Source organism: Leucopleurus acutus (genome assembly GCF_964270905.1).
Source record: "Leucopleurus acutus genome assembly, chromosome: 5".
NCBI classification, from domain to species: Eukaryota; Metazoa; Chordata; class Mammalia; order Artiodactyla; family Delphinidae; genus Leucopleurus; species Leucopleurus acutus.
Window position 1 is genome coordinate 10,540,329 of NC_139147.1, and position 25,876 is coordinate 10,566,204.

The window sequence follows — 25,876 nt, forward strand, 5'->3', positions numbered from 1 at the left end:
CCCGATCCTCTATTCGCTTTCTCTTCCGGACGGCGGGGGAAGATGACCCACGTGGGCCGGCCTTAAAGGGCCCATGTCTAATTCCGCCGGAGCTCCGCCCTCGTTGCCGGGCGGGCCGGGCGCGGAGCGGAACGGCGGCGGGCGGGGCCGGCACTCCGAGGCCGAGTCTCCGGGAGCCGTGGTGACCGCAGCCCGCTGCGACGCAAGCCCGAGGAGGTTAAGCGCCCAGTCGGCGGACGGGAGAGAGCGAGGATCCCGGGCGAGCCCGGCGCAGCCGGCGGGGGCGCACGGCCGCGGGGATGGAGGACGGTTTGGCCGGGCCCCGGCTCAGGGCGGCGGCCGAGGCGCGAGCGCAGCCCGGGGTGACGCTGCGGCCCTTCGCGCCGTTCTCGGGGGCTGCCGAGGCAGACGAGGGCGGCGGCGACTGGAGCTTCATCGACTGCGAGATGGAGGAGGTGGACCTGCAGGACCTGCCCAGCGCCACCATCGCCTGCCACCTGGACCCGCGCGTGTTCGTGGACGGCCTGAGCCGGGTGAGGGCCGGGCGGGGCGACCGTCGGGCGGAGGGCGGACACTTGTTGCCGGGAGGAGGCAGCGCCGAGGTCCTGCCGGCCCGGGGCAGCCTCTCCAGCCGGGCCGCCGGCGGGGCGGGAGGCCACCCCCGGGGACGCGGCGACGTCCCCGGCCGCCCTGCCGCGGTCCCCTCTGTCCCGGTTGGGGTGGGGGCGCGCTCCCCGAGGTCCCAGGTCCCCAGCACCTGCCGGGCCGCGCGCTGCGCGCCCAGGGGCTAGCCTTTCACCTGGGCTAGTAACCCCCTCCTAGCGACGCTCCAGTCCCCGGGTGTTAACTCGGGTGGGGAGGGGGGCGACGTAGTAGGAGACAATCGGAGGATGAATTAGCTCCCCGAGCGGCTGGGGAGCTCGTATCGTCACCTTGGGGCTTGGACCGTGCCGGGCACTTACTCCTTTGAGGAGGGGGTCGCCTCATTCATGGGGAGGAGGAAACAGACGTTGAGCGGCGACGTGACTCAGTGTTACAAACAGGACGGCGTCTCGGCATTCTCAATCTGCACGCCTGGAAGCAAAGCCAATGTTTGGGTGAGGATCCGCGGTTGCTCATTATCTTGCACTTGGCCAGTTTTGGTGGAATGGTGTTGGGGGGAAGGGGCCCATTTTCTAGGCCTTTAGGATATTTAGTCTGGAATCTTGCTCCCTGAAGGGGTGACAGGAGACACTCAGTACAGGGAGAGTTGGATTTTTTTTTCCTCTACATCCCCAGGGTTTAGACATGTTGGAGGGAGAGGGGGCAGGTATGAGTAACCACGGGCGGTGGGAGGAGGAATTTATTTGGAATCTGCAATTAGTGTGCAGAATAAAATTTGGACAACGTAGGCGTTGCAGAATAAAGCCTGTCTTTGAGAGAGATGCCCCATTAGGAGAGCAGCTGTCAAAGAAAGTGCTGCTTTCAGTGCTTGGCTCTGAGTCTGCATACTGTCAATGAACTGTAGTCAGGGTGGCTGCCAAGAGGAACACCACTGTGGAACAGAGAATGGTGTGCTTAAGACCCATTTATTTATAATGTATAGGCTCATCTACTCTCAGGATTTACAGGGGCTGTGTGCTTAGATGAGGTTCCATGCGTGCTTTCTAAAGGAACTATTGGCACAAATACAGGGTCTCACTCATTTTACTCTCCAGCCTTTTCTCTTCTTGAGGCTAAGGTCTAACAGCATATCAAGTCTCTTTCTTAAGGGTCCTAGGCTCTCATGCTAAAGAAACAAGGTCAGATCATGTAAGATGCTGCTTGTTTGCCTAGCAATTCATAGTTTTACGGTCTTCCCAGTGTTGGGGACCATCCTGAAATTGCTTTGTCTGAAATGTCGCCCCCTTTGGTAGCTCTTCATGTTAACAAATATGTGTGGAGATTCTGCTGTGAGCCGGGCACTGTTCTAGGCTCTGAGGGCACAGCAGTGAATAAAATAGCATTCCTGCTTTCAGGGCTGGCATTTTTGTTGGGGGAAACAGACAGTAAACAAATAGATAGCAGATTTGTTAAGAGGTGTTGGTGCTATAGGAAAAAGTTGGCCTTGGAAGATGGGGGGGAAGGGGAAGATTGCTGTTTTACATAAAATGATCAGGGACAGGCTTACAAGGTGCTGTTTTGAGCAGAGACAATGGGCTAGCGTTCATTCACTCATTCACTCATTCATTTATTCTTTTGCTGTTTATCGAATGCTTACTATGTTCCAGGTACTGTTTTAGGCCCAGTGGATAGAGTGGTGAACACAGTGAGCTTCCTGCTTATGTACTAGCAGTTGAGGAAGAGATAGACAGTCAAAAAAAGTAAGTGAACAAGGTGATTTCAGATGGTGGTCAGTGCAGTGCAGGACATACCCAGGATGATGTGATCGGGAGTGACCAGGGAGAGGAGAGGGACTGGGTGGTATCAGTCAGGGCCTAACAGGAACCCAGTGATATCGTCAGGGCCTAACAGGGACCCTATGGTATCAGTCAGGGCCTAACAGGGACCCTATGTTAACCAAGAACTGGTTAACTGGGGCAGGACTGAGGGAGTCAGAGGGAGTGTTGGGAGGAAGTCATATTGCTGGAACCCTAGGAGAGGAGCCTCTTGGCAGGAGCTACAGACGTGGAGGGATGGAATTGAGATGCTGAAGCCGCGAGTTGCAGGTAAGAAATACCCCAGCTTGCCCCAGCTTTCTGATCTCGTTGGCAGAGCCCAGCTGGCAGCCAGGAGGCCAGGGAGTCCAACCAATGCAGTCCGTAGGTAGGTCAGCCTTCCAGGGCCCAGAGAAGAGTGGAGAGAGCAGAGAATGGCTCTGGGATCAGTGTAGGTAAAGAGGACGTGCGGAGAGGGTCAGCATGCGGCCGCTTTAGACTGAGTGGCCCCGGAAGGCCACTCTGCACAGCTTGGACTTGCCTGGCAGGAAGAAGCTCCTCATGTAGATTTTGTGTGGCCGGTGTCCAGGCAGAGGGAATAGCAAATACAGAAGTTCCAGTGCAGGGATGAACGAGTGTGTGCAGAGGGCCCAGTGAGGGCAGTGGTGGTGGCCGAGGTTGACGCAGCCGGGGAACGCTTCCACGGGAGCCTGGAGGCCCTGGGAGGGATTCGGATCCTGTTCTAGTTGCAAAGCTAGGTGGAGAATGTCTTTGGGGGAAGGAGGTTGGGTAGGCAGGAGAGGAAGCAAAGAGGCCCCTTAGGAGGCTCTTGACTTTGGTTGTCAGGGGAGCTGTGAAGGTGTCTGGACTAGTGTGGAGACGTGGGAGACAGTGCCTGTCCTTTCCATTCGGGGGTCAGGAGCCTCAGAATGCGGACAGGTGGAGCTCCGTGCCTTGGTTGCCCATCTCCAGGGTCCTGCAGAGACCATTGGTAAGCCTTCCAGTAGAAAGATAAATTTCTCATTTAGCTGAAACCATTCCTCCAGGTGGGAAGATGTGGCTTCTGAGATTTCAGTCTGACGGCCTTATTATTTTGAAGGCCATTCTTATTAAAGCTGGAGTGTCACCTTTGGGTGGTGTAATGAAAACATGATTCTACTTCAGGTCAGTGGTATCTGACCCTTGAGTCGGCGGACCATTGACTGCATTGCCAACAAAAGTCCCTGTGCTGGTGGTGTGGCCACATCCTCTCTTTAACCAGTCTGTTGGAGGATCATCTGGGTGAGTGATGGTGTCTTAACCTGTTAGGGCTACGGTAACAAAATGCCACAGATTGGGTGGCTCATAAACAATAGAAATTTATTTCTCACAGTCCTGGTGGCCAGCATGGCTGGGTGAGGGCCCTCTTCTGGGTTGCAGACTTCTCGCTGTGTCCTCCCATGGTGGAAGGGATGGGGTCTCTTTTATAAGTGCGCTAATCCCATCATGAGGGCTTCATCCTCATGATCCCTAATCACCTCCCAACAGCTAATACCATCACCTTTGGGGGTGAGGACATCGATGTATGAATTTGGGGGAAACACAAACATCCAGATGGTGGCAGATGGTGTGAAGGAAAAAGGCTATGTCAGTGTTCTTTACGTGTGTTTATATCAGTCTCTAACCTTAATTGTAAAGTAAAGAAAGAAATTGACCTGAACTGCCAATTCATTTGGGAATTTATATTGGAAGCCGGTTTTCTAACTGTAACAGTTGGATCTGATATGTAAAATTTGTTTTTGTTAGCTGGATCATCAAATTATTATAAATAATTTATAATTAACATGTTCATTAAATGTTTATCCAAAAAATAACTGAAACTGTATCGTCATTAATTTCAAGCAATATTATTAGAGAGATTCACACCATTACAAATGAATGAAAACTTTTATTGAAATAAGGTTATTTTTGGTTGTACAGATATTTGCTTAGCATATTCCATTACTGTACTTTTTGTGAACATTTTTTCTTTTTACTGAGAAAGCAAAGCAGTGCTTTGAACCGGTAATTACATGTGCTTTGGATTGTTGGCAGTGGTTCGTTGGTTCCCTAGAATAAAGGCTCCTTCAGTTGTCCCCAAGCTAACCAGAAAGTTAGAGTTCTCAAATAATATTGTTAGTTTCCAGGCAGTAGATATAATTTCATAGAGTAATGGAAACGAATGCCATTTTTCTGTTGTCTGAGACCTGAATGTATATTTGATTGACAGCTCTGCTAGTGACTCACCTTTCTTAAAACAAACGCCCACATAAGATTTATGATACTGGCGTGACTTTCCTTTCAAAACATGAAATATTCTAATAAGGCATGAAAGGTGGTTGAGGGGTGTCCTTAAATTCTTTGTATCAGTGAAGACCCCTGAGAAACTCTCATGCCCAGGCCTCTGCAGACCAATTCCAGTCTCAGGGGCTGGGAACCACCTGGAACGCTCCCCAGGGTGAGTCTGATTGGGAGCCAAGGTTGCGGACCATTGTCTAGCCAGAAGGGGTCTAGCCTGACCAGAGTCATTGTTGTATCATGAAAGGATTATTGAATAATGGATCATTGGTTCCGCTTTCAGCCAGATCTGGGCCTTGATTTCCTCTAGTCCAAAATGGGAGTCAGGCCCCTAGACGGGAGCCTCCCTTCTCCTAAGTGCCGTTTGACCTTGTGGCTGGAAAGCAGAAGGACGGGCTGTCAGCCTGAGAGCCCAGCCTTTGGGCGGGTGACACACGAGATAAGAACACATACCCGAAGGTGGGGTCGCCTCGGGGCTTTTGTACACATCCTCTCGTGCTGCTGCTTGCTCTCCGCCAGACGTCAGATCCCGGGCTCGTCCCCCCAAAGCGTGTATTTCGGTAGACAAGATATCACTCAGTAGCAATTTGATGATTGAAATGTTTGAAGCTCCAGGGTGGCACAGCTGAGATGCATAGTTTCCGCCTGTGTGGTTGTATATGCTTGACCGTGTATCCGCTTGTTCCCATCACAGTGTGTTGTAAAATGTGACATTCCAGCAGGATGGTAACAGTTGGGGGTTCTATTACAGTGTAACATCCCCGCCTTCCTAGGCCATTTTCACTTTTCATCCTAGTGTCACAGGCATGTGGTTTCTGAGACTTAAATTAAGCATAAAATGTCCCCTGAAACCTCCTCAAGTGTGGAGAGATATTAAACCCAGTATGGTATGGTTTCATTTATTTGGGAAAGTTCAGAATGTTGTAAGTTTAAAAAAACAAAAACCTGCATATTCTATATGTGCAAAGTTTACTTTAGAAGTTATCCACTATTTCCCTAATTTTAGAATTTCTGACTCTTAAATCTATCTATCTACATATGTATATATATATTTTTTAACGTCCGTGAGGTTCTTTTGATCTCTCCTCTCCACTTCCCTCCCTAACAAGGGTTTGGTCCCCTTTTCAGCACCATCCATTGCTCAAAGCATTTCTTCTTCAGTAGCAATAGCTTTCAACGTTATTGCCAGCAACTCCCAAGACAATTACATAAGGGAGCCAAAAAAAGAAAAAAAGAAAAAAAAAATAGGCTTTGTGATAGAATAGCTAAAGCAGAGGCTGTTTGATTCCAGTGTTTATATTGCAGGCTCTATTCTTTCCTTCTTTCCTTTCTAAAAATGTCATCAGATGGCACAGTCTGCTCTTTTGCATACATGCCACTGAGGGGCCTATTTGCCCTGTTCTGTGAATGCATCACTCCTGTTACAGTGATTGCAGTTGTGCACGCATCAGTGTGTGTGTTGAGGGTAGGAGCAGGGAGGGGACTCCTCCGTGTGCGTTTTCTGTGCACAATTGTTAGGACCCATTTCAAGGGCTGAGGGGGAGTGCCGGTCATTTGAAATACAATTCAATTGTGACAGAATTTTTTCCTTTGTAAATATGAATCACTGTCCAAACATGGGGACGCTGACAGTTAATGAGACAGTAAGTGACTCTGCTCTAGTCTCTGAGCAGTGATGGGCTATACCATGGCCGTAGGAAGTAAAAATAGCTCTTCTACCCTTCTTGGGCAGAACAGAAACATTTTCAAACTTGAACATCAGGAAAATATTAACTCCCTTAATTCAAACTTTGACGTGGAAGAAAGGGTTGGCTTCGCGTTATGTAGATTGCAGTCACTGTAGAAATCCTTTATTTGATTTAGTTGGTGTCGAGTGTTTTTGTTTATGTTTTTAACCTCTAAAGATTTCCTTGGGTTTAAAATGCTCACATTCCCCTTTGAAGTGTGTCCGTGCGGAGGCAATGCAGCACGATAGTTAAGGGTATGAATCTGAAGCACACCTTTACCACTAACACCAGTGTGACCCTGGGGAAGCTATTTACCCTACTGTGCCTTCACTTCCCTACCTGTAAAATGGAGGTGCCAGTAGTACTAACACCTTATGATGTACATAAAATGCTTGTCCCAGGGACTAGGACATAGTAAACACATAACGTAAGTTGTGTATTATCTACTGCTGTGTAACAAACTAACTCAAGACTTAGTAGTTCAAAACAATAAACATTTATTATCTCACAGTTTCTGTGGGCCAGGAATCCAGGGATGGCTTATCCTGGTGCCTCTGCCTCAACATCTGCAACAAAGTACCAGCTGCAGTCTCATCTGACGGCTCAACTTAAGGAGCGTCTGCTCCTAGATTGACTCACGTGGTCTTTGGCAGGATTGCATTTCTGGTGGGTTGTTGGACTGAGAGCCCCAGTTCCTCAGTGGCTGCTGGCTAGAGGCCCCCCTCAATTCATAGCCACACAGACCTCTGGCTTCCATCAGAGCAAGGGAGAAAGGGCATGCAAGATGGAATGCAGTTCACAGTCTTCTTGAGACCTAATAATCTCAGAGTGATATCCCACCACTTTTACTGGATTCTCTTCGTTAGAAGTGAGTCAGTAAGTGCAGCTCCCACTCAGGGGGGTGGGGGGCTTACACCAGGGCGTGAGTCCTGGTAAGTGGAGATCGCTGAGCCCATCTTACAGGCTGCCGACCACCGACCGTTACTATTTATTAGGACATTTTCTTCCTTGTAAACTTTTCTGACTTCTTGGAGCAGTTAATGTTCAGAAATGTTTATGAAGGTATTTTCTCATCTGATTTTTTAGCTTCAGCTCTATAAAGAATACAGTTTTAGACTCTACTACTTAACATAAAATACCTCATTGATAGGTTTATAGCTAGGTTCATAGCAAAAGCTGTCAGCCACTACACTTCTGAACCAAGAGCTCAGGAAACTAAAGCTTGTGTTGAGAAGGTTCAGTACTTTTCCTTTCATTACTAATTTCAGCAGGTGCAATGTGAAGTTCCCACGTGTAATCATAATTAACACCATAGGAAGAGGTGTTTGAGGTTGGCCTGAATTCAGAATTAAAAGACAAAAATGTTATTTGATTCAGAAAGCTAATTTTGGATTTTTTTCATGCGACATAACAATATCTTGTTTTACTTTATTACCTTTATAATTTTTGTTAACTTTTCTGCTTTACTTTACAGATAATAAAATAGTTTCTATTCATTAATGTGAAGTGCTTTATGTGTAACATTTATCATTTCATCTTTTTATAAGAACTCTATGAAATAGGTACTATTATTCCCATTCTGTGGACATGGAAACTGAGGCCAGAGGAGGCCAAGTAACCTGTTTCAGATCACATAGCCAGTAAGTGCTGGCCCTATGATTCAAACCTGGTTTTAGCCAACTACAAAACCTGTGCTGGAATCATCTTGTATGCAGTAATGCACATGAATTTTTCATATCTTTCACAGCTTATTTAAACCCTAGGATATCTCTATGAAGAAAGTGCTTTTATCCACAGGAAACTGAGGTTCATAGGAGTTATAACTCTGTTATTCTCTAAGCCATTTATTTATATTTAACGGATCTATTTGAGTGCGTTTTGTACGTCAGTGGCAGCCCTGATGATATTCTCGAATTCAAGCGGAAGGCAGTGCCTGGGCGCTGGAGTCAGGCAGACCCGGATTTGAATGCTAGCTCCATCACTTCACTCATTCATTCATTCATTCAACAAGTATTTCTGAGGGCCTCCTGTGTTCTGAGCACCGTGCTGGTTGCAAGGCCAGCTGTGGGACCCCAGGTGAGTCAGTCAACCTCCCCAGGCTTGGTCTCCCCCGTTGCAGAAGGCGGACAATAAGCCCTACCCCACAGTCACGGTGAGGTCAGTGTGAGGGGGCTGCGGCGCCCTTGGTGAATGACAGACACGTCTCTCCCTTTGTGAGGCTCACAGGCCAGCAGGGAGGACACACACTTTTTAAATTGTGTGTGTTATGTAAATATAACCAAAGAGCTTAACAGATCCATAACAAACCACACGTCCTTGGGCAAGATATTCACCCAGACCTCAGTTGCTTCATCTATGAAGTGACCGGGTTCAGCCCGGATCATCTCAGCGAGGTCACTTCCAGCTCTTCTGTCGGTGGAGCGCTTACTCCCCTACAGACCTTTTCCAGTAGGAATTGACTCAAGGAGAGAATCTTTCCTAGCATGACTCTAGTTCTCTTCCATCCAGCTGCCCAGCCTCCTACCTGCAGGGGAGACAGAACTTTACCTCTGTCCATTCTAGGTTTTCAGCTGTGGCTCTTTAACGAAAAGGTGGGTCACAAGAGAAAAACAGAAGTCATTAATGCATGCAGTACAGGTCAGGTGGGGAACCCTCATCATGACGTGGAGGCTTAGAACTTGACTTATGTAGCCTCTTCAGCAAAGAATAAATTGATAGAGAAATGGCAGGAGGGAGGAAAGCAGTTTCAGGCTTCCACATGGCAGCACACTGTGGGGAAGTAAATACGTGGGAGGAAACTGATGGGTGCGTTTGCAGATTCCTCTGTAAGAGTCTGGAGTCATCTCCATTAAAAGGGGCATTTATATCCCACCTATAAGCAGAAAAGAGGGAAAAGATAGAGCTTTCTTGCATATGTGCTTCAGAATTGCATTCAGCTTCAAATACCTTTTATGTCAGAGAGGCATATTTGGGGGGTGACATTCCGGTTTCCTCCATCCCCACTCTCATGCCTTTTCCTGCACTGGTCCGTGGGAGGCCTGTCTGCTGGTTTGTGGGAAAGAGGAGGTAAATTTCAGTCACTTACACTTGTGTCTGCAGTTGGTCTTGGAAATTTCACCCATCGGAGAGGAACCTGTGTCAGAGACCATCTAACTGAGGCCAGCGCCGATTCTGTCCAGTTGCCATTTGAGGGTTTGCCAAATATATGACCTCACAAAGCCAGAACAATTGAGTGAAACTTTTTTTTTTAAGTTTTTCCATTATTGGGAACTTCTCCCAATCGCCCGACAGCTATTTCTTATTGATACGGTGACAGTATGTCCCAGTTTGTCCATCTGGTTCACGCCTGTTGTCCCGGGAAGGTTACTAGTAGTCCCCTCCTTCACTCTTAGGTTTGGGTCATCAATTATATATGTAGTTAGTAATTAAACAATTCAGGGACTTCCCTGGTGGCGCAGTGGTTAAGAATCTACCTTCCAGTGCAGGGGACATGGGTTCGAGCCCTGGTCGGGGAAGATCCCCACATGCCGTCGGGCAACTAAGCCCGTACACCACAACTACTGAGCCTGCGCTCTAGAGCCCGGGAGGCACAACTACTGAGCCCGCACGCCACAACTACTGAAGCCCGTGCGCCTAGAGCCCGTGCTCTGCAGCAAGAGAAGCCACCGCAATGAGAAGTCCACGCACTGCAACGAAGAGTAGCCGCCGCTCGCCACAACTAGAGAAAGCCCGCGTGCAGCAACGAAGACCCAACACAGCCAAAAATTAATAAATTTAAGGAAAACAATTCATGAGAAGCACCCTGTTTACTTAGCATATACTGTTTGTCAAATATTTTATGTGCATCATTTCATTTCATCCTTCTTACAGCTTTCTAAGATAAATGCTATATTTGCCCATTTTATAGATGTGGAAGGCTTCTGCTCCCTTTGCAAAACTCATCAGCACATAGAATCCCATGGCAGCTGGGCGTCAGACTCGGCGCAGCTACAGAACCGTGGCAGAGAGGACCTCAGGCTCAAGCCTTCAACTTCTCCAAGGAGGAATCTCAGAGCAGTGGCCACATTTCCTCAGGGGAGCTCACTAGATATTGGCAGAACTAGAATTTTCTCCCGACCCGCTGGTTACATTGCTCATCTAATTTCCTGTGAAATGATGTCCTCGCCTGCCACACCTCCTACCCCGTGCAAAGAATCCGGAGCATGAGGCAATGAGGAGGACAGCTAGAGCCCCGGCAGCTGAAACAGGCAGAACTGTCTCCTGTGCCACCGTTAGGGGGCTGCTGGAGAGCAGGGTACCTATGGTCCTTCCTGGTGGAAGGGCAGAGGAGGCTGTGCGAGAGCTAGTCCAGGGCTGTTCAAACACCAGCGCCTGCCACCAGGGGGAGGTCACCTCACATAAGTTCTGCGATGGAGTCTGGTGGTTGCCTTCGACTTTATTTCAGGCATCACAGACAGCATGCGTTTTCGGAGGGGGAAGTCACTCCTTGTGCTGCAGAAGAAGCTATTATAATGATAAGTGTGTAGCTGGAACTTTAAACCGGAGACACACCCCCTCTCTTCCATTCTCCCAGCAGAAAGCCAAGGGAGGGGACTCTCCCTGCTGCTGGGCAATGGGACCCCCTTTGGTTAGAACAGGAAACAGGGACGCTGTGCTCGCCTCAGAGAGTGACCCTCTTTCACTGTGCCTAGTACACATTTGTGACATTCTCTGCCCCGTGCTCTGATTTTTTGTGACTTACTCGGACTATGACTCAAATGATCAGCATAAAGAAATGTAAAGAGGGAATTCCCTGGCAGGCCAGTGGTTAGGAGTCAGTGCTTCCACCGCCGGGGGGGCCCGGGTTCAATCCCTGGTCAGGGAACTAAGATCCCACAAACCAAGAGGTGTGGGAAAGAAAGAGAGAAAGGAAGAAAGAGAAAGAGAGAGCTCACTCAGATGAAACAAATACTTCACTTCAGAGATAAAGGGAATTTTCTGAGCTGTCTTCAGCTATTAGGTTGCTATGGTGATTACTTTTAAAAGGCAAAGCTTGTGCTGCTACAGAGGTTGTCAGCCCCGCGTGGTGGACCCCTGTCCTCGGATGAATGACCTACTGCCCAAGCCATGTAGTGACAGTATTCTTCTGGGTTGGAGTCAGGATTTGGGGGAATTCGGGTAGATCTCAGCTCTGCTCTCATAACCACTTTTGCGCCTAAGCTGCAGATCTTGGATGGTGATGGAGAACCCTCAGGTCTGGGTCAGCAGTCTATAAACTACTAAAAACAGACCACTCATCAGCAAAACTCACTGGGTTACAAACAGTTCATGAACTGGCCTGGAGACCCTTGCAAACGTTTGGCAACATCAGGGTTGGTTTGTATCTATATCTCTCTTTCCGGAACAGCCCAGTCCAAGATATATCTTTCAAACTCAACCACCTGTTGGACCCTGACACAGCATTTCCAGAGTGGATTTCATTTTTAAAATCAGTTCTGAATTTGTGTATTTCTTCGAAGTGATTCATAAGTGCCCCTAACGTGCTCTGTTATTCAGTTATCTCCTTGACGTATATTTGGGAAATACCATTAATGGATCTTCAGATACTTTGTAACCTCCACATTCGGAGTGTTTCAGTTATTTACAACATGTTCAGGATCATGACCTGGTCCTCAGCACCACGAGCCTGCCTGAGACGGTGGCACAGGTTAGGTGGATGGGGATAGAGAGGTTGTAGGCTGAGGGGGTGACTTCCTGCATTTGTTGGGAGGTAGTTGTGCAGAGGGCAGAATGGAGATTCGTGCTTCAATTCGTGGCCTGGAATGAAGCAGTAGCAGCTGGGCCACGGCTGAGATTCTGAGCACATTCTTTATCTTATATCATAAAACAAGGGCTGGGCGGTCCTTCACCTTACTAGGATGCCTGTGACAATTAAATACAGCAGGACAGTGTTTGTGATAGAAGCTGAAGGCAGGAGATGCCCTGAAATGATTTATTTAGTCTTTATCAAGGACTTTGTTTTAATGTCATTGACTATATGACTAGAGATTTTATATTGAGTAGCCATTTAATTTTTGTTCATTTCATTTCCTTTCTTTTCCTCCTTTGTTTTCTCTGCACAGGGACTACATTGGCAAGCTCACCTACTCGTAGGTTTTCTTCTTGCTTGCTACTTATCTCATTTTTATGGCTTAGCTGAGAGTGAAAATGTATAAGAGAATATGCACATATTACCTGTGAGTACCCACCTTCTTTGTGGGCAAATACCTACCTTTCTTTGGAGTTGTGCATGTTAAAAAGGCAGTAAGATGCAGTAGTAGGAGGGTGGACCCCTGAACCGAGTCAGTCTGAATTCAAATCCCAGCTCTGCCAGCAACTAGCTGTGTGACCTTGGGCAAGTAACTTAACTTCTCTGTGTTTCAGTCTCTTTGTAAAATGGGGTAATAAAAGTACCTACCTCATGGGGTTGTGAAGATGAAAAGACAACATATAAATAAAGGGCTAAGGATAATACCAGGCTTGTAGTAAGTATTTTGTAACTGTTAGCAATTTTATTTAAATGATTATTAAAATGCAAGGCCTACAGTATCTGTATTGCTTACTGCTCTAATCCTGTGCCTAGGACAGTGCCTGCCACATAGTAGGCACTTCAATATTTGTGCAGCAGTGGAAGTAAAACACTAACATAAAAATAAAAGTCTTGCTCTTTTAAGTTCATTAAATATTAAGCCTTATTTTCCCAGGAGTAGTTTTAGGCACTTCCAGAAGTTGCATAAACTATCTCAGGCTAGAAGGCTCTGCAGCTTTAAAATCATGGCAGTGATTGTGTGTGTGTGTATGTGTGTGTATGAAATTAACAGGCTGAGATGTTGCTGAGCATTTAGAGCTGTATTATACCAGAAGACTAGCATGGCTTGTTATCGCCTGTAATGCTTAGAAAATCATGTCTTAACATGAATGAGCGTTGCTACAAAGTTGAAAACAAATTAAAAACCTAAACCCTTTAAAAAATAAATCTCGGGCTTCCCTGTGGCACAGTGGTTAAGAACCGCCTGCCAATGCAGGGGACACGGGTTTGAGCCCTGGTCCGGGAAGATCCCACATGCCGCGGAGCAACTAAGCCCCTGCGCCACAACTACTGAGCCTGCGCTCTAGAGCCCGCGAGCCACAACTACTGAACCCGTGTGCCTAGAGCCCGTGCTCCTCAACAAGAGAAGCCACCGCAATGAGAAGCCCGCGTGCCGCAACGGAGACTAGCCCCCGCTCGCCACAACTAGAGAAAGCCCGTGCGCAGCAATGAAGACCCAACGCAGCCAAGAATAACTAAATAAAATAAATAAATTAAAAAAAATAAAACTCAATAAGATAATGGTTTTTACATAAAGTTGCTCTGAAGCATAAAATCATTATTTATGGTGGTAAGAAATCCTAGGCTTCCCAAGCACAATTTTTTAAAAAAAAATCTATAATTGAGAAATAAATGTCATGTTTGCTGGTGAGGTTTTCCCCTCCCTGCCTCCCTATTCTCTCTCTCTCTTTGCTTTCCCTCTTTCCATTCTCTCTTGTTGTTCTTAGAATGACTTTTAGGGAATACACAGATCTTTTCAGAAATTCATTGTCATCTGCTAAATCCCATCTACCAGCCAGCCTCTAGCACCCTTGATAGAAGGAGGCTGGTCATTCTTTGCCACATCTCATCCTAAGAGGGCAAAATCAACCTGTGATCTTCTTATCTCTGAATGCTGCCCTGTTTTCCACTACGTTGTACCAGGAGAGGTGACCTTCCTGAACGAAACGCATGCTGTCTGCTTAGTACTCAGCGGCCTGCTGTGCTTTTAATTAAATGAACCAATCTTTAAAAACTCGAGTCTTATCCCCAAAGCAGCATGGCACTCACAGTCTGTCCCCAGGTCAGACATTCCAGATGGTTACATCCTAGGGTGGCACCAGTGGGGACTGAAGATTGGATCAAGGGGCTTTAGCATGGTGTGATCTGGGCTTATCGTTCTTGGAGCCATTTCTCTGTGCTTTTGGTCCAGGATAACTGAGCCCTTATCCAGCCTTCTAGCCAGAGTACAGCCATGACATGCTGACTTTAGCAAGACGTCACCCACCGCTGTATTACGTCTACACTGTGCTGGGGTAAGGGTATATTATGTCACTGGGGAAAACTTTCTGAAGATCACAACTCATAATGAGTAGTATTTGCTGAGTGCCAACTATAGGTGATTACATTTGTCTAGATTGCTGTGTGCTTTGAAGAGTAGTTCATTGTAAAATTTATATTTGATTGTTAAAGTCGTAACTAAAAATTCCTCATCCTTTTCTCTCAACCTGTTTCTTAGAAATAACCTCTAAGTTTTATGTGTACTCTTTCACGCATATTCTATATATGCCATGTGTATATATTTATAAATATCATATTACATATACTCTTTTGCTACTTGCCTTCTTAAAATATTGTGGACATCTTCCAACAGACTCAATGGAGTCTGTTCTTTTGATGACTGCCTGGCATTTCATTATAAGAATGTAACATAATTTAACCAGCAATTCCTACTGATGGACATTTAGTTTGTTTCTAGGTTGTGGGTTTTTCTTTTCCTATTGTAAACAATGTCGCAAGCAGCATCCTTATACACGCCTCCCCAGGTATCCATGGGGGACCAGTTCCATGACCTGTAGATACCAAAATCTGCAGATGCTCAAGTCCCTTATAGTAAATGACATAATATTTGCATATATCCTGTGCAGTGTAAATGCTCTGTAAATAGCTGTAAATGCTATGTAAATAGTTGCTGGAGAACAGCAAATTCAAGTTTTACTTTTCAGAACTTTCTGGAATCTTTTTCTTCCAAATGTTTTTGATCCATTGTTAGTTGAATCTGCAGGTGTGGAACCCGAGGATCCAGAGGGCCCACTCTGCATATATCTTTGTTTACTTGTGTAAAAATGCTTGCAAGATACATTCCTAGAAGTGAAATATCTGAGTCAAGGGTATGGCTGTTTTGCATTTTGATAGATACTGTGAATTTGCTATCCTGAATGTTTATGCCAATTTATATTACCACCTGCACGGCATAACAGTTCCCCTTTCCCCACATTCTTGTCAATACAAGGGATTATAAATCATTTGGGATCATTGCCGCAATCTTTGATAAGTGAAAAATAGTATCTCTTTGTTTTCATTTGCTTAAGGTTAACCATCTTTTATTCATATTGGTCATTGTTGTTTTCCTGTAAATTGATTGTTTATATCTTTTGCTATTTTTGTGGTAAGTTTTCATCTGTATTTGTGAATTTTTCAGAGTTTTGTTGTATATTAAGGAAATTGTTACTTAATCACGTATATTACCAATATTTCCCCCAGTTTGCCATTTGACTGTGGTGTTTTTACCCCATAGACATTTTTGACCTTTTTGTTTGTAGTTCTGATGTAGAAATTTTGCCTTCCTGTGTTCTGGGCTCTTATACCTAGAGAGTCCTTTTCTGGGCCAAAATGTGTAGGCGTATGTTTTCTTCTAGTACTTTTACATTTTTATTTGTGATGTTTGCCTTTAATTCCCTGGATATTTTGGTGTAAGGAGTAAATTCAGTTTCTGAGTTGCTTTTTTGCATGTTACTTGCAGGTTCCCAATCCTACAGATTTGACATACCAGCTAAATGGTCAAGTGTTCTTGAATCAGGGCTCTTCTGTTCATCTTTTTGTCCATTTCTGAGCCAGTTTCATACTATTTACAATGGAGCTGATTCTCCCCCATTCTCTCTTTCAGAATTTATTTTCCAGGCCCGTTTCCTTTCTTTATCTCCTTCGCAAACCTTAAGAATCATTCTGTCATTTCTAAGTATCCTCTACCCCCCACAGAGAAGGAAAACAAAATGCAACAACCAAACCTGTTGGTATTTTGAGTGAGATTGCTCCGGGTTTACAGTTACTTCAGGGGAATTGACATCTTTAAATATTATGTTCTTATAATGTTGTTCTACTCATTTAAGCGATCTTTTATGCCACCTGTACAGGATTGACGCTTTCCATATACATATATATATATATATTCTTCACATAGATCGCCTATATATTTTAGTTTGTTTTAGATATTTCAGTATAAATATTTTTATGTAAGCTTAAGAAATGTATTAAAATATGAGATCTCTTGTCCATTATACTTACTTTTACTTTTATATAAAGGAAATTGTTTCCTGCATAGTAACTTTGTAACCATCTGCCATACTAAAGCCTCTTACTGTTGCTAATAATGTTACAGTTCATCCTTCTGCATTTTGCAGGTATTGAATCATATCGTCTGCAAATAGTGATGATTTTGCCGTCTTCTTTACAATACCTGTTTTATTCTCCAATCCACGTGGCACTTTGACAATAGATCATGGCGTTGGCATATGGCATCCTTGTCTTATACCCAGCTTTTAAGGGAAACGTGCTAGTGTCCTACCATTAAGCTTAACCTTGGCGTGGCAGTGTGGCATTTTAACTCACCTTCCTTCCGGTATCTTTGACAAATACTTTCCTGCCCTAGACCTGGTTACACACAGCAGACACATCGGCTCTCTCATTGCTCTTTTGTAGGCTCTTACCTAGCACTCAGTCCTCCTTTTAGAGAAGCGGCTTCAGCCTTTCGGCCAGAGCCGTCATCTTCCAGTAATTCATCAAAATGACCAACACAAAGGGAAAGAGGAGAGGCACCTGCTCTAGGTTCTCTAGGCCTCCTAGAAAGCATGGAGCTGTTCCTTGGGCCACATACATGTGAATCTACAAGAAAGGTGATATTGTAGACATCAAGGGAATGGGCACCGTTCAAAGTGGCATGTGCCCCCAGTGTTCCCATGGCAAGACTGGAGGAGTCTACAGTGTGGCCTGGCATGCTGTTGGCATTGTCGTAAACAACCGAGGCCATGATCCTTGCCGAGACAATTAATGTCCACATTGAGCATATTAAGCACTCTAAGAGCCAAGATAGCTTCCTGAAACTTGCGAAGGAAAATGATCAGAAAAAGAAGGAAACCAAAGAGAAAGGGACTTGGGTTCAACTGAACCGCCAGCCTGTTCCACCCAGAGGAACGTGCTTTGTATAACACAAACCAATGGAAAGGAGCCTGAGCTGCTGGAACCCATTCCCTGTGAATTCATGGCATGATAGGTGTAAAAAAAATAAAAGACCTCTGGACTATAAAAAAACAAAAAGAAGTGACTTCAAGAACACGAAAACAATTTTTTTAATTGAAGTATAGTTGATGTACAGTATTATACGTTACAGGTGTACAACGTAGTGATTCAAAATTTTTTTTTTTTTTTTTGGCGGTACGCGGGCCTCTCACTGTTGTGGCCTCTCCCGTTGCGGAGCACAGGCTCCGGACGCACAGGCTCAGCGGCCATGGCTCACGGGCCCAGCCGCTCCGCGGCATGTGGGATCCTCCCGGACCGGGGCACGAACCCGTGTCCCCTGCATCGGCAGGCGGACTCTCAACCACTGCGCCACCAGGGAAGCCCATGATTCACAATTTTTAAAGGTTACACTCCAGTTAGTTATTATAAAATATTGGCTGTATTTTCCGTGTTTTATAATATATCCTTGTAGCTTATTTATTGTACATATAATAGTTTGTACCTCTTAATCCCCTACACTTTCTTACTCCTGCCCCTTTTCCCTCTCCCCACTGGTAAGCATTAGTTTGTTCTCTATATCTACAATGTTTCCTTTTTGTTTTATTCACTCATTTGTTGTAACTTTTAGGTTCCACATATAAGTGATATCATACAGTATTTCTCCGTCTGACTTATTTCACTTAGGATTATGCCCTCCAGGTCCATCCATGTTGTTGCAAATGGCAAAATTTCATTCTTTTTTATGGCTGAGTAGTATTCCATTGTGAAGCGGAATTTTACATTTTATTTCATTTTAATTAATTTAACTCATGACCAGCTATTGAGCACGTAAAATGCGGCTAGTGCTACTGAGGAACTGAGTTTTTAATTTTGTGTAAGTTTAATTTAATTGAAACAGCCACATGTGACTCTTAGCTCCAGAATCAGGCAGCACCAATGCCTCAATCATATCAATAAAGGATAGGACGTGAGCATAGAAAGGACCTACACAGTGGCTGCTCTCTGTGCCCAGAGAGGTTGAGATTGGCCCCAGATCACACAGCAAGCCCATGATTAAACTGAAGTAAGAAGCCAGGCTCCTTGTTCTTGTCTCGGGCTCTTCCCACGTTCCTTCTTTAAATGACAACCAAAGTCCAGGTGTGTACGGACCTATACACCTTCAGTAAACGTGTCTCACCCCACTGACTTCTCCACCGTGTCTGGGTTGACCCCCGGGCTGGTGCAGATGTAGAGTTTTCAGCTGCGTCTTCTCGCACTGCAGGGCAAAGGCTCGCTCGCGGGAAGGACAGGTGCAGCGGGCCTGGGAGGCCAAGCCGCACGGCTGTTGGTCCAGGTTCTGCGTCTGGCCTCTCTGCTGGTGGGATTAAAGCATCATTAGGCACCGTATTCCAGCATCCTCAGGAAGATTAGTTCTGTGCCCTTTCAGTTCACATGTATTTTCTCGTCTTTTTCTTCAAAGATTGCAGGCATCCACGCTTCCAGCAAGACAGCGGCGTGTTGCTTCTCGCCCCTGTGACTAATCTAAACCTTAAGAGAATTCATGTCCAGCGAGTTAGGGAGTCAGGGAGGAGGAAGAAGGAAGGAGAGCCTTTGAGAAGGCCCTCGGACGGGGGCCGCAGCGGAGAAGGAGGGCCTCTCAGTAACGAAGCACCCACAGCCTTGCTCTCGAGGCATTTAGAATCTTCCTGCCTCCTCCAGCCTTCTCTTTTCCTCGGGGGTCCCTGGTCAGTCACTCAGGTTCACTGCTGGTGTCCTCCTTAGCTGTCCTTCCCAGCCACTAGTTGGCTGGAGGGGAAGCAGGAGTGACCCACCCTGGAAGGAGCTCTTCACGTTTTCCGGCCAATAGGAAGACCCTACCTTCGCGTCTGAAGGTCATTGGTCAGCACTTAGCGGTGAAGAGTGCTGGACCGCCTGGGGTCCAGCCCAGCTCTGCTGCCCCTTCCACGTGGCTGGGCAACTCACCATCCACTCTGTGCCTCAGCTTGCCTGCCTGGAAGTTGGGGTGGGGGCATAATCACGCCCCCCCCCCACCCAGGGCTCCGGTGAAGAGTACGTGAGTCCATAGGTGGAGAGTGTTCAGAGGGCACAGCTCCACAGAGGGTCATTCTTCACACGGGAGAGGTGATGGCTCTCCCTGCCCCGAGGGCAGATGACCTCCAGGCTCGGTGTCCCTCTGCCCCTCCGTCGGAGCTCTCGATGCAGGTGGGTCTGGGGGGCCCTGCCTGGGTGCGTGCAGATGGCTATACCCATGGCCCCAGAGAGTCCATTTTCCTGGCTGCATCACACGAATGTCCCGGCTCGGCAGAGCGGCAGCTGGTGTATCTGACAGCAGGGTCCCAGGCCCCTTGGGGCAGCTGGTCCAGCCCCAGTGACCCCGTTGGAGCTGTCGGGATGCTGGCTCGAGGCTCATCAGGTAGCATGTTGGTGTTGGCAGCCATGCCAGTGAAGCGGCCAGCGCAGGCGCACGCGCGTCTGAACCTTTTGCCAGTGAAGACGTCAGCTCCTCAGGTGGACAGGACCGACCTCCCGGGGGCCTGATCACAGCCCCCGTGTTTCTCTTTCTCAGCCCGGGCTTCCACGGTGGCTCCAATGACAGCACCCACCTGCAGAGCCTGGCCCCCGGATGCTGGAATTGGTGATGAATCCGTGCGTTGTGTAATTTGCTAAAAGGTCAAGCTCGGCTTGATCAGAACACAACATTTCTAGGATTCTGTTCCTTCTTGCGGACGTTGCTCCATTTTCTTTTTTCATGCTCAGGGAAAAGTCTTGGAGAACTTTCTTTAAAACTGGGTAATTTTTCCTGCCTGTCTGGTGATCCTCTTTCCCTGTCTCCCAGCACACCCAGAGAAGGGAAGTGGCTGTGGTGACTTTCCCCACCGTCTCCTCAGCACCTACTCTGTGCCGGTCCCCATGGCGGGGGGCTCATGTGCATGAGTGAAGTAAACGCGTGTATGGTGTTTGTTCTGTGCCAGGCGCTGTCATATGTGCTTAGGAGCGTGGACGGATTCAGTCCTCACACGAACCCTGGGAGGGAGATGCTGCTATTGTCCCCATTGGATGGCTGGAGTAACTGAGGCAAAGGGACCTGCTCATTGTTGCACAGCTGAGTTGTGGCAGCAGGATTTGAACCCAGCCTGTCTTATCCCAGAGTCCATGTTCTTAACCGCTAACCGCCTCCACCCCACTGCCTCTCCACTCTGGCCCTCACTTTGTTTGAAGCCAGCATCCCTGGGAGGTACACACTTGTTGCATGAAGACGCGGAGGCCTGGAGAGTTCGTGGCCTGTGGCCTGCCTGGGGTTCAGACGCCACACCCGAGGCCCTGACTCCTCCCCAGGTGCCTGGCAGCCTCTCCGGCATTACCATCCCAGCCCCTGGACTTGGCCTCACCGCCTCCTCCCATTGCCTGTCAAGTACAACCAACTGACTTCAGGGGGCTCCAGGCTCCCCTAAAGGGGGCACGTCTCTGCTCCTTCTCTATGGAACATTCTCGTATTCTTTGTTTTTTCTGCTGTTCTGCCTTCCCACATGCGTGTTGACTGGTTCGGTTTCCTCTAGCTTATTTCCTCTGGACGGCTCATATCCTTTGCCTCTTCAGCTGCTGGACTGTTTATTTTAGGCAGCTCCACTGTCCCGCTGAAGGGTCAGGACAGAAATTCCTCTGAGTTCATCCATCGATATATAACATCTTTGTCCCTTTTCTGTCCTGCGACGACTCTGAAAATAATCACGTGCCCCTAATGCTGAATAAGGGAATGAGAACGTAGACCTTGTTCATCCCCCAGCTCTCCATCCAGCCTCACAATAAAAACCAAGTGTAGGGGCTTCCCTGGTGGCTCGGTGGTTAAGAATCCACCTGCCAATGCAGGGGACATGGGTTTGAGCCCTGGTCCGGGAAGATCCCACAGGCCGCGGAGCAACTAAGCCCCTGCACCACAACTACTGAGCCTGTGCCCTAGAGCCCGCGAGCCACAACTACTGAGCCTGTGTGCCCAGAGCCCGTGCTCCGCAACAAGAGAAGCCACTGCAATGAGAAGCCCACGCACCGCAAGGAAGAGTAGCCCCGCTCGCCGCAACTAGAGAAAGCCTGCACGCAGCAACAAAGACCCAATGCAGGCAAAAATAAAATAAATTAGTTAATTAATTAAAAATCAAATAAACCAAGTGTAAACTGGCAGTCTTTTCCCTGCATATATTGTAGATGCATGTATCTGTCTGGGGCAGTGGTTGTCCAGGGCACAAGCCAGTCCTCTGATCTGTACACCCATTCCTTGAGGGCGGGGCTGTGCCTAGTTCACCCTGCACCCCAACCTGGGGCCTGAAGTGCAGGAAACTTCCACAAGTGTCTGTCAAAAGGAATGGCTGTGGGCAGCTCAGATGTATTCAATGGGAAGACTCAGGAAAACAAGCTGGCCCAGAACTTCCCATGCCCACAGCAGTTTTCTTCTTAGTTTTCCAGACATTTCCCCTTATGTGTATTTCCTGAACCTATTTCCTGTTCTGAAAACCATGCATACCTTTTCTCCATGTACCAGTTGGCTCCACAGCCAGAGGGCCCCTTAGCCCATCATAGAACTCACTGAGGCCCAGTTCCCCAATCTCTGGGAGGCTCTGTGTCCGTGACTATAAAACCCACACAGTTATTCCAATTCAGGCCGCCTCTCGCTCCCCTCCCCTGCCTAAGAGAGAAACCGAGTGGGTTCATGCATGAGAATGCTTCACATCCTTAGTAAATCCAAGAGACGAGACAGCAGAAATACTAGCTAACTTAGCATCCCTTCGTAACTTCCCTAAACGGAAGCTTGTGATTCGGGGTGGGGTGAGCTTGGGACCTCAGCCCATGTCACAAGCCAAATCGAATTCCTAACAGTTTAATTGTTTTACAATTTGTGATGATACATCTGGGGATCGGCCCAGCAAGGCTGAGCTTTGCACGTGGTAAAAATACGCTGTGCCTTGTCCAGCAGTGATAGGCGCTCTGTAAGCACCCGGCTGTCGGGTGGGAGGGCTAATTAGTATTATATCAAAACACATGAAATTGCCAAGATCTGAGTACTTTTGACCTACAAATACTGGTACTTCACTCTCATGCCTCCCTCTGTGATCAGGTTTCTCGTGTAAGACCATCTCACGGTGAACTTCTCCACAACTAGAGCAGGATTGAGGTCATCATATGAAGTCCCAGTCTATATACGCTCAGGTTAAGTTTTATTGTAATCTAGGTGAGGGAAGATTTAGCTCATTTTGGGGAGAAGGCCAACCAACATGTGTTTGGGATCCTGTCCAGCGCTAGCACGTGACTGGGCTCGTGGGCCCTCCGTGTATCGAAGCCCCTGTGACTGCTTAGAGCTCAGGGCCCGATCCTGTCTTCACGCTCCCAGATGTGCTTAAAATGATCAGCACCGTGTCCCCTTCCCAGGTCCTCCCGGCTCTCCAAATTAAGTCAGGCCATCGAGGTTTTCCTGTGATTGTAGTGTGACGTCTCCTATAAATCACTAAGTGAGTGGAAGTCATAGGAAAATTTGGTCAGGGACAAGACGGCCTGAGCCAAGCAATGTTTCTTCTTGGAATCAGAAATCACAAGGAACAGACGACTGGGTCCTGTGTGCTTTCGTAGGCCACACAAATCAACGTGGTCCTTGATACATGGTTGTGCTCCTGTAGGCTGTGGGTCCCAGTGTAGGACAATGACAGGCCCCTCGACGGCCCCAGAAAGGTGGCTCGGATAGAAAAGGAGGTCTGGGGTTTGATGGGTGTGTGTGGGAACAAACTGTCCCACTGAGTTGACTTGCCAGCTAATCCTGGTGCTGGGAAAATGGGACTCCCCCTCTCCCACCCCCAACTTTAATCACCTGACGGATGTTGTATTCAGGGCCGCAGCCTAAATACCGATCCTTGGGTTTTATCAAATCTGTTTTTAGCCAATCAGTCAGGGACAGTGCCAGCTGGGTGTGGCCATGTGCTTCGGTGCTGTCACCCTGAAATAAGGAAGGCGGGGCTATTTGCGGAGTAGGCCCCAGCCCGGCAGGGGGCGTCCTGGCTCTTCTTGACCCCAAGTGCGCTGCGAGGCTGGGCGTTCCCCGCTTCCCCGCCCCCCCCCTCGGGTTTGTTTTCTCAGGTTTTTTGGCTCCGCGTCGTTTTTTTTCATCTATGTAGAGAGGAAGATTTGGTACAGACGGTGGGCTCTGAAAGCCTAGCTGGGTGCAAGGGGGTGGGAGAGCACCACTTTTCACCACTTTTGATGGCATCTTTCCAGCTCAAATCCTGGGCTTGCTGCAGCTGCTGTGTAACCAGCTGTGTTGTACTGGAGGTGGGGAGAGGGGATGGGTCGGGTTAGATGACGGCTCTTCCGGCCACCTCCTGGAAACTGATGGTCCTTCGGGTATTAGCCTGACAATCATAAGATCCAGCTTGTGGGGATCGCGAACCTTTAGGTAGATCAATTAACCGAATTGGGATGCAGTGGCATTTAAATGACTTAAACTCTGTTTAGTCTCAAAGTAGTTGTGTTTGAAGCTCAGCTTTAACTTCGTCGCTTTATTCATACGCTCCAGGGTTTCCCTGTCCCCGGAGTCCGGCAGCATCCCTGCAGTGGCCGGTCCCTCTCCACTGCCTCCATGTGTCCCCAGGCCTTTGTGCTTGCTCTTCCCTCCTCCTGGAGTAGTTTTCTTCCAGAAAGCCATAGCTGGCTTCCTCACCCCTCTGGATCTTGGCTCAAATGCCACCATCTCAGGGAGCAGGTCCCTGGCCATCCTATTTCAACTGTACCCCCTTCCCCTGCACCTTCTGTCCGCCCCCACCCCGGCTTTGTTTTCCTTTGTGCCACTTATCCCCACGTGACATGCCACTTGTCTTACTTATTTTTAATTTATTTTACTTATTTATTTCTGGCTGTGTTGGGTCTTCGCTGCTGCGCACGGGCTTCCTCTAGTTGCGGTGAGCGGGGGCTACTCTTCGTTGCGGTGCGCAGGCGTCTCATTGCAATGGCTTCTCTTGTTGCGGAGCATGGGCACTAGGCATGCGGGCTTCAGTAGTTGCAGCATGCGGGCTCAGTAGTTGTGGCTCGTGGGCTCTAAAGCACAGGCTCAGTAGTTGTGGCGCATGGGCTTATGCTTCGCGACATATGGGATCTTCAGTTGCTGAGGAGGGGAGGTTCGTTAACCTGAAAAAATGTGTGTCAGGATAATGTGGAAAAAAGACTCAGTTGAAGAATGAAATTTAGAAAGGGAATTCAGAACGTTTTTCCTTAGGTTTCCGTTCTCATCCCCTTTTAGGTCAGAGTCCTGAGGTTGATATCCTGTGAGGCGTGCTCATCAGACAATCATTTATTCATTCACTTGTTCATCCAACCAATATTTACTGAACTCTTCTGGCAATGTCCTGAGACCCAGGGGAAAACCGAGCCATGCCTTTGCCATCAGGGAATGTACATTTTCATGGCAGAGACAGATAATTTAAAAAAATTTTAAATACTGCTGCAAGTAAAGCCAATGGGGAGCTGCGAGGAGCAGTAATAGGAGGGATTTCGTGGGGGCCCGGAAGTTTCTCTGAGGAGGTCTGAGGGGTGCAAAGAGGCAGGTAAGGTCCAGGCAGGGGGATGGCTGGTGCGGAGGCCTCAGCAGAAAGAGTGCGGGGCATTCACCCAAGAAGCCAGTGTGAGCAGGAAGTAGGGAACAAAGGGAAAATGGGTAAGTATTGAAAAGTGTTTGCTGGCCTTCTGTATTAGTCAGCGTTCTCCAGAGAAGCAGAGCTCAGAGGAGAGATCTGTATCTACAGGCAGACCTCAGACACAGTGTGGGTCCAGTTCCAGAGCCCCCTAGAAAGCAAATGATTGCAATAAAGCAAGTCACACGAATTTTTTGGTTTCCCAGAGCACATAAAAGTAATGTTCACACTACACTGTAGTCCATTAAGTGTGCACTAGCATTGTGTCTAAAAACACAACGTACATACCTTAATTAAAAAATACTTTATTGCTAAAAAATGCTAATCATCATCTGAGCCTTCCGTGAGTCATAGCTGTTACATCAAAGATCACCAATCACAGATACCGTAACAAATGTAATCATAATGAAGATGTTACCACAAACCTTCGATTCGTAAAAAAAACGCAGCATCTTCGAAGTGCAATAAAACGAGGTCTGCCTGTATCTGTATGTATCTACGTGCCTATGTACGTATAGAAGCGAAGCTAATTTGCATATTTATAGATATTGGTATAGATAGCCTTACTCAGATGTCAGTTCCTCAGAGAGCTTCCTTGAATCTCTAGCTAAAGCGCCGCGCCGTCCCCCTATCCCTTCCCATCTGTCCTCACAGCTGTCTTCAAACAACTAT

General features: G+C 47.5%; 1 protein-coding gene and 1 pseudogene across 2 annotated transcripts in view; both read left to right on the forward strand.

The window, feature by feature from the left end:
- Window positions 1–299: 299 nt before the first annotated feature.
- RCAN1 (regulator of calcineurin 1) overlaps window positions 300–25,876 on the forward strand; it is a gene marked incomplete at its 5' end in the record, with an annotated part of 95,294 nt that continues 69,717 nt past the window's right edge. The window contains one exon of the mRNA XM_082840562.1: window positions 300–533. Within this exon, the coding sequence (XP_082696688.1) occupies window positions 300–533 (234 nt within the window). The remainder of the gene's footprint in view (window positions 534–25,876) is intronic.
- On the forward strand, window positions 17,089–17,937 carry LOC309961652 (large ribosomal subunit protein eL21-like; annotated as a pseudogene). Its single transcript has one exon. The product of its transcript is annotated as a large ribosomal subunit protein eL21-like (transcript).